This window comes from Littorina saxatilis, linkage group LG3 (assembly GCF_037325665.1).
Source record: "Littorina saxatilis isolate snail1 linkage group LG3, US_GU_Lsax_2.0, whole genome shotgun sequence".
Taxonomy (NCBI): Eukaryota; Metazoa; Mollusca; class Gastropoda; order Littorinimorpha; family Littorinidae; genus Littorina; species Littorina saxatilis.
Window position 1 is genome coordinate 65,905,678 of NC_090247.1, and position 12,683 is coordinate 65,918,360.

General features: G+C 45.9%; 1 protein-coding gene across 5 annotated transcripts in view; it reads right to left on the reverse strand.

Annotated features, from left to right (window-relative positions):
* LOC138962969 (unconventional myosin-VI-like) overlaps positions 1–12,683 on the reverse strand; it is a 69,729-nt gene that overhangs the window by 24,157 nt on the left and 32,889 nt on the right. For all 5 annotated transcript variants that reach the window (XM_070334937.1, XM_070334938.1, XM_070334935.1 and 2 more), the window contains 8 exons: positions 12,295–12,452; positions 10,997–11,088; positions 8,341–8,413; positions 7,965–8,092; positions 7,108–7,203; positions 6,337–6,540; positions 5,758–5,851; positions 5,173–5,303 (listed from right to left, as the gene is read on the reverse strand). In XM_070334937.1, the coding sequence (XP_070191038.1) occupies positions 5,173–5,303; positions 5,758–5,851; positions 6,337–6,540; positions 7,108–7,203; positions 7,965–8,092; positions 8,341–8,413; positions 10,997–11,088; positions 12,295–12,452 (976 nt within the window). The remainder of the gene's footprint in view (positions 1–5,172; positions 5,304–5,757; positions 5,852–6,336; positions 6,541–7,107; positions 7,204–7,964; positions 8,093–8,340; positions 8,414–10,996; positions 11,089–12,294; positions 12,453–12,683) is intronic.

A 12,683-nucleotide genomic window follows, 5' to 3' on the forward strand; every position in this document is an offset into this window, starting at 1 on the left:
CAAGACTGAAGTCACAGGAACCAAACCTTAGCTAAACCTCTGCCCGAAGGAGAAGAGTAGCCAAAACCTGAGAGAGAGGAGGAAAGCCACAAAGAACTACTCCTCAAACATCCATTGTCCAAGACAATGCCCCCTCAGGAAAATCTGAATGTTACCTCCGAGGCCAACTCAAGCGTACCTTAAGTTTGGACGAAACACCAGAACGCGTCTGATCACTAGAGAAAGACAGAGTCCGACTCGATGAAAGACAACAAGGACCAAAGTCCAAACGTTTGTGGCCAAACAGGGGTAACCTGAATCCAGAGAACCCCACCCAAACGAAAATCGTCCTATCCAATCTCTTAAAAAGAGAGAACAAAGGAAAGAAAAGACGAAGTCCGAAGCCACAAGAAACGGGAAGGCAACAACCACCATCGCCGCAACGTGGAATGGCTGTTGCCCAGCCAAGGCTGCCTATAGGCTGCCAGCTTAGCTTAACCAGAGGAATGAGCATGCTTCTGCTAAGCATGTTTCTGAGTATGCTAGCCTTACCTTCCTTCAACCCTTGTAAAGCAGTCAGAGACCTGCTGATCTCTACTCGACTGAATCTCTACTGCAGGCAAAGTTTAAGCAACTCTCTTTGACTGTTCAGGGAACTGAGAATGCGAAAGAAACGAGTCCCTCCGACACCCGCCGTACGAGCGTAGTGAAGGAAGGGCAGCCTCATCTGCTCCATGCTCACCCTAGCAAGGGCTGGCCAACAGAGTAGAGAAAGGAGGCAAGTTCCAAAGGCTGAATAAGCAAGAAGGAACAGAAGGTGAAGCCCGTGTAGCCGAGGCCAGTCAAGGCTGAGCATGTTCCGGAACTGAACCATAGTAGAAACAGCGGCAGAACCAAAACACTAGAGATACCACTTTCGGGAGGAGATGGCCTAGCCAAAACCTGCAAACCGTGGTACCTACAAGAGGTGACTAAGGAACCGGAAGTAGGAAAACATCCTATCTTCACGGAACGGAAGTCCGACATCGACAACAAAGTCAACCAACAAGGAAGCCACCAATGTCGATGCACCCAACGGGAAATCCTGAGCCGAAGCTCCGAGCTTCGACGGAAATCCAGAACGTGTTCGATTGCTGACCAAAGACTGAAAACCAGAATAGCTCAGCTACGAACGCAACCGAAGTCACAGTTGCTGGTGGTAAACTGATGAATGAGATGACCGGAAACCGGAAAACCATCCAACCGGAAAAAGACCTGACTCATCCCCCTAATGACGGTCGTGAATAGGGGAAACGTCCAGGGCCACCCGAACTGAATAGGCAGTAAACTCAACACCCAACAGGTAAAGTGAAGACTGCCCCGGCTGAGGCTGAAAGCCTAAATGCCCGTAGGCCAGCCGCTGTTCCTCACCCCCCGACCTCCGAAGGAGTGTCAGGAAGAGGAGAAGTGTATCCGAACAGAGCCGGAAATGCAGCAGACAAAACCGCAAAAAACGGAAGCGAAAGTTGCATAGAGTAGACTGAGGCCGGAAGCCCAAACGCCCGTAGGCCAGTCCTCTGTCAACTCCAGTCAAAACCGCAAAGTGTACTTGAAATGGAGGACTTATGCTTCCAGTAAAACCGGAAACGCCACGCCGACAACGGCTGCCGCCCTGTGAAACACAAATGCCCACGACGGAACAAGAGTGAGACAGAACAGAAGAGGACTGGGGCCGGAACCCGAACGCCCGTAGGCCAGTCCTCGATCAACCCCAGACAAGCCACAACGTGCGCTTGTGATGGAGAACCTATGCTTCCAGACAGGAAGTGTAGGAGGCCGAAGCCCCGTCCGGGAAAAAACTTCGACGTGACCTCTGCCGCAGCTAAGAGGACAGCGTTAAGCCTTTTTCCCGATAACCAGCACGTGTGGAATCGCTGACGACAGACTGAATGTCCGACACAACCAGCGAAAAAACCCGAAGTCCACGTACTGGTGGAAGGCCGGTGAAACGGCATAACCGGAAAACCGGAAATCCGTCCCCCCCCCGACGTCGTCCTAACTCATGCCTTGACCAGGCTAAGAGAGAGAAGACGGCAAGTCTGCAGCCGCCGGCACCGGAACGGCAGTCGACGCGACAACCGAAGGTTGAAACGCTGACTACATCGGCCAGGGCTAAGACAACACCTGCCCGAAGGGCTGGCGTTGCTCCTCAGCTACCGACATCCTGAAGGAAGTGGAAGCGAAAGGAGCAGTAAATCCGGGCGGAGCCGGAAAGCACCAGACGAGACCGCGAAAAGCGGAAGCGCCGAATGCGAGGACGGAGGCCGGAAGCCCGAATGCCCTAAAGGCAACGTCCGGTCAACCCCGGAAACGACCACAGCGGGTGCGTACGTCAGAGGACCTATGCTTCCAGCGAGTGCCGGAAGCGCAGCGCCAGAAACGGCTACCGCCATTGCTCCGCCACACAATGGTCTTCGAGGAAGCCAGGGTGTGACTGAACAGAGGACGAATGCCCGGGGGGCAACGTCCGGTCAACCCCGGAAACGACCACAGCGGGTGCGTACGTCAGAGGACCTATGCTTCCAGCGAGTGCCGGAAGCGCAGCGCCGGAAACGGCTACCGCCACTGCTCCGCCACACAATGGTCTTCGAGGAAGCCAGGGTGCGACTGAACAGAGGACGAATGCCCGGGGGGCAACGTCCGGTCAACCCCGGAAACGACCACAGCGGGTGCGCACATCGGGGGACCTGGTCAACCCCGGAAACGACCACAGCGGGTGCGTACATCGGGGGACCTATGCTTCCGGCGAGTGCCGGAAGCGCAGCAGTCGGAAACGGCTAGACAACTCCGGAAACGACCCCAGCGGGTGCGTACGTCGGAGAAGTAGCCGGAACCAACTGCCGCCATTGCTCAGCCACACAATGGTCATCAGTGAAGCCAGGGTGCGACTGAACAGGGGTTTGCGGGTCGTGAACCCGCCGAAAAGAGCTGTGTCCCAGCAGGGACTGTCCGACGGCCTCACGAGGGCCTGTGGACCAGCTCGACTTACTTGAATCGCCAACCACAGCGGTAGAAGACGAAGAAGCAAAACATCCGCCCTAGACAACGTCTCGGCCGGAAGCGTCAAAGAAGCCAACAAGGTGACGTCGCCCACAGACAGCGGGACCAACGGAAGACGCAGGCTTGGCACGCGACAATTTCTTCACAAAGATAACGCAGACACCTGCAACACCTGATCTGCTAACGGCAGAGAAGGCGAGGAGAAGAAACAGGACGTACAACAGTATATGACTGCCCCACAAAGTGTTTGTTCGAGGCAGAAAGAGTAACGAACAAAACATAAAAAACATGTTAAATCCGAAACCACGACAAGTCCTACGGACTGGTAGATACCTGCTAAAGCCTAGCCAAGTAAACCACTGTCAGCGACGCTGATACACAAAATGGCGGCCAAGCGATAAGTTACTGGACAAAATTTAGAAGTCCAAAACGGACGAAAATTAAGCAATAACAAAAATTCCTGTCAAAGAAATGACGAAATATGAAATGGCTTACCAACTAACAAAGCAGAAGGCAAAAACGCAGGTAAAGTAAGGAGAACCTCACCATAACATAGGCCTAGCCACATAAATAAGCTGTCAGGAAAGCTGAGCAACCGAACGTGGCGGCCACAAGATAAGTTACTGAAACGCATTTAGGAGTCCAAACGGACAAAAAAGTCAGCAACTATAGGTAAATTCCTGTCAAACTAAAGACAAGAAGGAACAAGCTTACCAGCTAAACAAAGCAGAAAGCAAGTAAGAAGGTAAAATTACGTTTACCTCCAAAATACATGGCCTAGCCACAAAAATCTGTCAACTCATGCTGACAACAAAAATGGCGGCCAACAGTAGTCACTGAAATATCACAGGTCCAAACACGGACGAAAATCAGCAACTACAACAAATTCCCTGTCAAAATAATGACCAAAATGGAAAGAGCTCACCAACTACGAAGCAGGAGGCAAGATAGACGGTAACGTGGCCGGTGGGTGTCAAAACAACACCAACAGCGCAGCCACAGGGGAGCCCAAAAAAATACAACAACCTGCTCCCTCGAAAGCTGTAAGGTCGAATGATAGGAACCACGTGTTCAGTAGCAGTGGTGACGTGGCATGCACGAGGGGAGGTAACTCCCCGGGTGTATGGGCATTACCATGGCTACGTTTACACTTTTGTGGTTGGGGTTGCTTCCCTTAGACGGTTAGCCTGTACAGAACCTAGCATCTCCGATTGTGTCAATGCTACATGTGATTCGGAGTAGGAATATGTAATTTAATCTTCCTTTATTGAGGCAAACTTTCCACACATACTCCTTGTCCATGTGTTTCAGATACACCCCTATAAAGTCACATGGAGAAGTTTGCCTATATCAAGAGTATTCACTCTTTCACAACCCATACACACCTGACACAGATATTTCCAGAGTTTCTCTTTTGGCAAACATCATTCCAAAAGATCTAAGAACTATAATTTTACCCAAAGGTAAATGTACAGATGTTATGAACAGAAATTCTGAGAAGTCAGGGTCTTAAACGGGAGAAGTCTGAAATCAGGAGGTCTTAAAAAAAGAGAAAGTCTAAGTTTTTTGTTTGTTTGTTTGTTTGTTTGTTTGCTTAACGCCCAGCAGACCACGAAGGGCCATATCAGGGTGGTGCTGCTTTGACATTTAACGTGCGCCACACAAGACAGAAGTCGCAGCACAGGCTTCGTGTCTCACCCAGTCACATTATTCTGACACCGGACCAACCAGTCCTAGCACTAACCCCATAATGCCAGACGCCAGGCGGAGCAGCCACTAGATTGCCAATTTTAAAGTCTTAGGTATGACCCGGCCGGGGTTCGAACCCACGACCGGCCGATCACGGGGCGGACGCCTTACCACTAGGCCAACCGTGCCGGTCCAAGTCTAAGTTTAAACCAGTGGTAAATTTACAGATGTTATGAAGAAAAAATCTGACAAAAAAAACAGATTCTTAAGGGGAGATCCAAAATCGTCCCATGACGTGATTTGGGTTTTCAGCATATTTAGGTACTTTGAACACCCCAGAATATCTGCATGATGTTTATTTTGTGAAATTTATCCCATTTTTGTCACTAAAGTGATGATTTGCAATGTGAGTGAATGCACGGGATGTCTGAAAAAGAGGGCATCCCACGGTACTATCAAGGTCACCTTGCAGAAAAGCCGCGGGTCGAGACGGGAGAGCTCTGGAGGCAGGTACCTCTTGTACATGTTGTAGAGCTCGGAGAACTGGGTGCGCGACGGGTAGCCTTGCTGCATCAACTCCAGCACAGACACCATACCTGTTCAACACAATCACAAGTATACTTTATCATTAGAGCTCGGAGAACTGGGTGCGAGACGGGTAGCCCTGCTGCATCAACTCCAGCACAGACACCATACCTGTTCAACACAATCACAAGTATACTTTATCATTAGAGCTCGGAGAACTGGGGGCGCGACGAGTAGCCTTGCTGCATCAACTCCAGCACAGACACCATACCTGTTCAACACAAATGAATACAACGACGGTTCATTACCCACACTTTGCATTGAGCCCAAAACACAGCCCACTTTGTGAACAACACAGGCCAACGAATATATAGACACAACCATCATCGAACGCTGAAGAAGAAGAAGCAATGAGCCCAACCCTGTTACAAGATTGAACAAATTTACACTTTCCCATGCTCGCTGTGGCAATTGCAATTGTTAACCACACCTTGCATAATTATATCTTTTTTAATTAACACACACCTGCACACTGGAGCTGGCTGAGGATGTTGGCACCTTCGAACAGATGGTCCACCATCTTCAAGTTGGGCTTGATGCAGCGAATGAAGTTGGTGCCCTGTAACATTTCAATGTATCAATCATACAGTGAGCCATAGAATTTGCCAGGAAAGATAGGTGTGCTGCTACCCAATATGCTGAAGAAAGATCGGGGGAAAGTTTACAGTCCAAGAAAGAAACAGATGGTAACTGATCTTTTATATTCTATTTCAAAGTGTACCTTTTAGCTACATCAATGTAAACAATCACTGCAACTGTGCGCATTTTGTGTGTGTTACTGCTCTCTGAATTAAGGACAACACCTTTATCATCAAATACAACACTCTCCTTTTGCTGTTTGTTTCATCCAATGCAAAAACAAAAACAAAAAAAAGCCAACAAGCCTAATTTTGCAGGCTCCCTAAGGGGCATCGATGACACTGAGAAGTCACGCTAAAATTACTCTGGAATACAATTTTTTTTCTCTCCCTCTCTCTCTCGCGCTCGTGTAGTTCTATTGCTGCAAACATAATCATCATCCCAAAGAGAAGAAAGGTGACTTACAGTGGCTGCAAGTTTCTCCATCAGAACGTCAAGCTGCTTGCGGAACTTGGATCCAACGCTGATGAAGATGAGTTTGCCGGCCGTCTTGGCGGTGGGGGCCTTCTCGCCCGTGAAGAGCCGCTGCAGCAGCGGGTTCTTGCTGTCCTGGATCAGGAACTCCAGCGAGGCGTGCAGCGCGTCGTTGTTCTTCTCCAGGAACTGGACCTGATAGGAGCAGAAGAATTTTCGATGTACATTGAATTTGCCTTGCGTACACAATTTTTAATTTGTGTACGTTTTTTTGTGAGTGTATTTTGTTCTTTCAGTACTGTAAAGTGCTTACACATAAATAAGGATTTGCTTCTTATAAATATCTTTATTATTATCGTCATTATCATAGTTCAGGAACAACTTCACTATCTTTGGCTGTGGAAATAACAGGTTTTGCTGCTGATTCAAAACATGCATCAGAATTCAGATACTAAAAGTCTGTAAATGAGTAAAAAAAACCACATGCACACGACAAAATAAAAATATTAAAAAACAGGGATGAAAAAATAGAAAAGTAACAGAGAAACCCTGAAAGCATGTGATACAAGAGATTTATGTTAGAACGGAAACATGCCCAAATAATTAATTGCAACTATAACTGGATAATATTCATAATTTTCACTCATTATTGTAACATGCACAGATAAATAAAACTCTAAAAGAATTAGGGACCAAGACAAGAAACTTTGTTTCTGAAGATAACCTGACGACTCAGCAAGAAAGGAAAAGAGAAAAACTCACTGTGTGATAGCAGACGGCACCAGCAAAATGCCTGATGAGGAATCCCTCGTCATCTCTCACATCTCGGTGAGTCTTCAGTTTGGACTTGCGAGGATGCTGTACACACAAACATTTTCAAGGTAAGAAAAATGTCGAAAGAACATATCTCCTTCTGCAGCTTACCGAAACTAATGACAGTGCAATACTAGCATGCATTATCAACTTCAGTTCACAATCCTTGCATCCACTGCTTGTCGTATTTTTCCGTAATTCCTTTATAGTTTATTTTTTTCTTCTCAGCTTTAAAAGAGACATCAAATATCAACACACAGAAAAAGACAAAAAGATGCCCTTGAAAGGAAGATATGGGATGGTTTAGACAAATTCAGAAGAATAACAAAAACAAAGTCTACATGGCATCTCTTCAGATCTCACAGGCCAAAAGCAACGACGTGGGCATGTACATACTTTTGAAGTCAGCAGGCTTTTAGTTACTTTCTTTCACACACTTTTCCAATCCATCCCTTTTACAGGCTAGAGGTTTCGTCTAAAATTCACGGATCCAAGGAGAATTCCTCAGCCTGTCTTCCTCTCACACCCACTCCCTTTCCGTCCTTCCTCCTGCAGATGTTTAGTCTAGTCGTCACATTGAATCAATCTCAACACTTTTGCTCTCTTTCCGTCCTCCCTCCTGCAGATGTTTAGCCTAGTCGTCACACTGAATCAATCTCAACACTTTTACTCTCCTTTCAATATGTGACGTCACTTCCACAAGGCTGAAATATACAGGTTTAGCCCCACATAATCTTTGTCATCACACTCTTCTTTCAGTCTGTGATGTCATTTCCACAGGGCTATATCAGGAGTAGGTTGCTTACGCTGAGCCTGAAGTGGTTCTTGTTGCGACCGTGTACTTCGCTGGTGAAGTGTTCCGGCTTGGGCGTCGGCAGCTTGCTCTCCTCGTCAAGAAGGGAGAAGATTCCGTTTCCTTTCGCTTCCACCAGCTCTGTAAGAATTAGACGCACAGAACAATTACAACGTGAAGCTTATTATGTTTGATGTTAGCATATACATTTCCAATGTCTTGTTCTTTGTTTTGTTTTTCTTGGTTAGTCTTGAAGAACTCTTCAAATAGAAAAAAAACTGGCGCTCATTTCTTTTCAAGGAGTAAAAAAGATGTTCCCTGACGCTCTTTTCTTTTCAAAAGGTCAACAAGATTTATTCAAGGCGGTAAATGTGAAGAAGAGAACTCACCAATGCAGTCCTGGTTGTCCACCCACTCAATGCGTTTGACGTTCAGTCCTTCCTTCTCATACAGTGCTTGTTCCTGAAAATAAGGCAACCAGTAGTAACTTCCTTGACAGCTCTTGTGTAAATATCATCCTTTATGTCTTTAACTCATTGTCTCCCAGGTACGGATATCCGTACCCACTCATATGGCTCTATCTGACCAGGTACGGTCCATATCCGCTCAGACTGTTAGCTTCAGTCGCTTCCTGTAAAGTCAATCTAACGCCTGCATTCCAGCGTGTTTATGCACAGTTACTACACAGTTACTACAATTCTTAGTGACCTGCTGCAGCACAGCTGGTCTCGGCTAAAAAAAACCTTGGTCAACATAGGTGGGGTGAAAAGTGTTAATGCAATATGCTCAACTGTTTAAAGAATCTCCTTGACTTCAATAAACTAAATGTTAACCACTAAGGGCATATTCAACATAGAGTGCTGTCTCTCTGAAAACGTACGCACTGAAAAGCAATTACTAGAGGTTTAGGTCTTTTTTCGTCATGTCGTACTTTGCGATACAAAATGTTTACGTGGCAAAGAATTAACGAAAACGCAGACTTACACAGCCAGACAGATATGCACAGACAAAAACAGACATACACAAACTACCACCACACACACACACACACACACACACACACACACACAAACTACCACCACACACACACACACACACACACTTGGACACACAGACACACACAAACTACCACCACACACACACACACACACACACTTGGACACACAGACAGGCAGACAAAGAGGCAACCACTCAGACATAGAATTGGACAAACCAACGGACACACAGACAGGCAGACAAAGAGCAGACCTGCCTACCCCTGAAATGTACCATGTGTAGTTTTGGGTGTGAAAATAAGGCAAATGTGTAGTTTGGCAGGTGAATGTGTAGTATTTCAATTTGATCAACCCAAACCGCAAAACAGAACAGTTACTTATACCGTACTAAAACAAACACTCAACACTCCAAACAAAACTATTACAATGTGAACAATACTCCTCATACAAATACAAACAAAGCCCCCACAAAAATACAAGCCAAGCATTAAGTTTATTTGTTAAGAAAAAAATTATTAACTAGTTTGGAGCATTTGCTTGGGTGAAACTGATCAGAATTAAAAATAAGGAAAATGAGGCCGGGGTCCAGGGGCCGCCCACGCCCTGGTGGAGTGCAGGGGCAACGCCCTCTTAGGGGGCCCAGGGGGGCGAAGCCCCCCCGGAAGAAAACGAAAAATCAGGCTTTTTAAGGGTAAAAGTAGGCCTTTCCTGGTATCTCAAACACACAAATTTGCACAGTAAACAATGATAACAAATGCCAAGCTGTAGTCCGATAATTCGCGCGCTCAGGGAAACAAAGATTCAGCGATGTCCGGTCACTGTGTTAGAGAAAATACAGATCGGATCGCCGGCGAAATGTTTTTTTTTTTTTTACAGATTTTTAAAATATAAGGAATTCTTTATTTGACCAATTTCATTTGGCGGATTTCCGCCCTAAGGCGGAAAAGTTTCACCCATGCATTTGTTAAAAAAAAGCTATGTTGAGGGGTATGCAGTTCATATACAGTGGGACCCCCTATTCAAGACCTGTGACAATCTGAGAACATCAAGTCACAAGAAGTAGGGACTGGGACAGTGGGAGTATGTGTATGAACATGAAGGCAAATTTGCATATGATATAAACAGAACAGGTTTGCGTCGGCAATAATAATAATATGGCAGGTCATTGCCTCTGCTCTGGTTACCGATCTCTCAAAAGTGAGCTTGTCTTGGTCTTCTTTCCCTGGCACGGGTTTATTCACAAAACAGTCCAAATTTTCCTCTGCTTTGGTCGGGATTTCTCGAATTCCTCATGAGAAGTGCTTTTCTTGTGGCGGTTACACGGTCGTAAAGCCCACTGTGCTTCTCTGAAAAAGCCGTGTTGCACCAGTGCAGTGGGCAAAATGCTTCCCTTTTCTCCACGAAACTATATAGGCATGGATGCTCCTCATAGTACTTTGGCAGAAAAGCCTTGCTGGGAGTTTGACCAAGCTTCTTTTTTTTGCTCCGTGGCAGTTGATCGCCAAAGTCTTCTGAATCCGTGTTCGTCGCTGTAGCCATTTTTTTCCCTCCAGAAAGAATGAGCTACGAAGTGACCGCGTTCAGAAAAGTATGTGCTGAAACGCCCGCGATAGTTGTAATAACAGCAGCAAGACCAACTGACTACGCTACTCTCGCGGGCGCCGGGCATGTTTTGCACGCAGTACACAACCGGTTAGTACAAATTATGGATCGGAACTCGCTCGCGTTTTTGCGTATTCAAAATGTCAAAATGTGTAGTCGAAACGAAACGTTTGCGTAGTATAAGACAAGCATGCGTAGTTGCGTAGTTTGGGGACCAAAATCGTAGTTTACTACGCTCAATGTGTAGTGTAAACAGGTCTGAAAGAGGCAACCACTCAAACATAGAATTGGACAAACCAACGGACACACAGACAGGCAGACAAAGAGGCAACCACTCAAACATAGAATTGGACAAACCAACGGACACACAGACAGGCAGACAAAGAGGCAACCACTCAGACATAGAATTGGACAAACCAACGGACACACAGACAGACAAACGACATACCTCCTTCAGGATGCGCTCGTTGAAGAACTGCTGGAGTTTTTCGTTGCAGTAGTTGATGCAGAACTGCTCAAAGCTGTTCACCTGGAAGTATTCTGCACAAACACCCGATGCAAAACATCCTTTACTTCAAAAATATGAGCCACCCAAACACAGACACACAGGAATAACACTGCACTAAATACACACACATCTAACAGCACAGAATCAATTTCATGGCACTTTCTGTCAAAAGTTGTGATTTTTAGTAGTATGTCCACCTAGCGGATTTTGAAATGGACGGAAGATAAGGAATTTTTTTAAATTATTTGAATTTTCATCTTATCCCTGATACAGTGGAGGCCCCCCCAATTTAAGACTCCCTCTTTTTACCCTGTTTTCTCAGATTTCCTGTTCATAACATCTGTAAATGTACCTCTGACTTAAGACGTCGCTCTCTTTTAAGATCCGATTTTTGGGGGGATCCACCTTAGAGTTGTAAAAACTCCATTTTAAGATCCGATTTTGGGGGGGTTTGCAACTTACAGTTGTAAAAACTCCATTTTAAGATCCAATTTTTAGGGGTTCCAACTTACAGTTGTAAAAACTCCATTTTAAGATCCGATTTTTAGGGGGTTCCAACTTACAGTTGTAACAAGAAGAGCAAACGCTCGATCGAGTCACTTTCGCAGTTCTGAATATTATATGAGGCATCAGATGGACAGGAAGAAATTGCTATTCACAACACAATGAGTCACGTTCACATAAAATTTGAGCCCGGTCACTTTTATAGTTTCCGAGAAAAGCCCAACGTTAAGTTGTGTGTTGCCGAACAGAAAAGGCTAGTTATCTCCCTTGTTTTTCTGATAACGTTCGTAAAAGGCTACAGATGTAAATACTTTGATGTAAAGAATAATCCTACAAAGTTTCAATCACATCCGATGAACTTTGTCAAAGATATAAAATGTCTAATTTTTCCTTTGACGCTGACCTGTGACCTTGAAAAAGGTCAAAGGTCAACGAAACCATCGTTAAAGTGTAGAGGTCATTGGAGGTCACGACTAAACAAAATATGAGCCCGATCGCTTTGATAGTTTCCGAGAAAAGTCCAACGTTAAGGTGGTGTCTACGGACGGCCGGCCGGACGGCCGGCCGGACAGACTAACACTGACTGATTACATAGAGTCACTTTTTCTCAAGTGACTCAAAAACTCCATTTTAAGATCCGATTTTGGGGGGGTTTGCAACTTACAGTTGTAAAAACTCCATTTTAAGAGATAATTTTTGAAAGTTCCATGTTACACTTGTGACAGACAACTCACCGAATCCAGCAATATCCAGGATGCCGATGAAGGATGTGGAGGCGTTGAAGGGAATGCCCTTGTTGACGGACTCCACGATGAAGTCAAACATGCGGCCGTACACCGCCTTGGCCAAGGCGTCTCTCGCGCTGGCTGCCTCAGAGGGTTTCAGGGGAACTCTGCAACACACATGGGAGATAACAATAGAAAAAAGCCCCTGAAAGCGGCATATGGCTGCCTGAATGGCAGTGTAAAAATGGTCATACATGCGCTGGCTGCCTCAGAGAAACTCTGCAACACAGATGGGAGATCACATTTGAAAATATAACTTCAATTCATGGGTTGAAATATTTGTAAGCTAATACAACAGCGGCAACATTGTATCTTTCATGTCATGACATAGTTTCCGT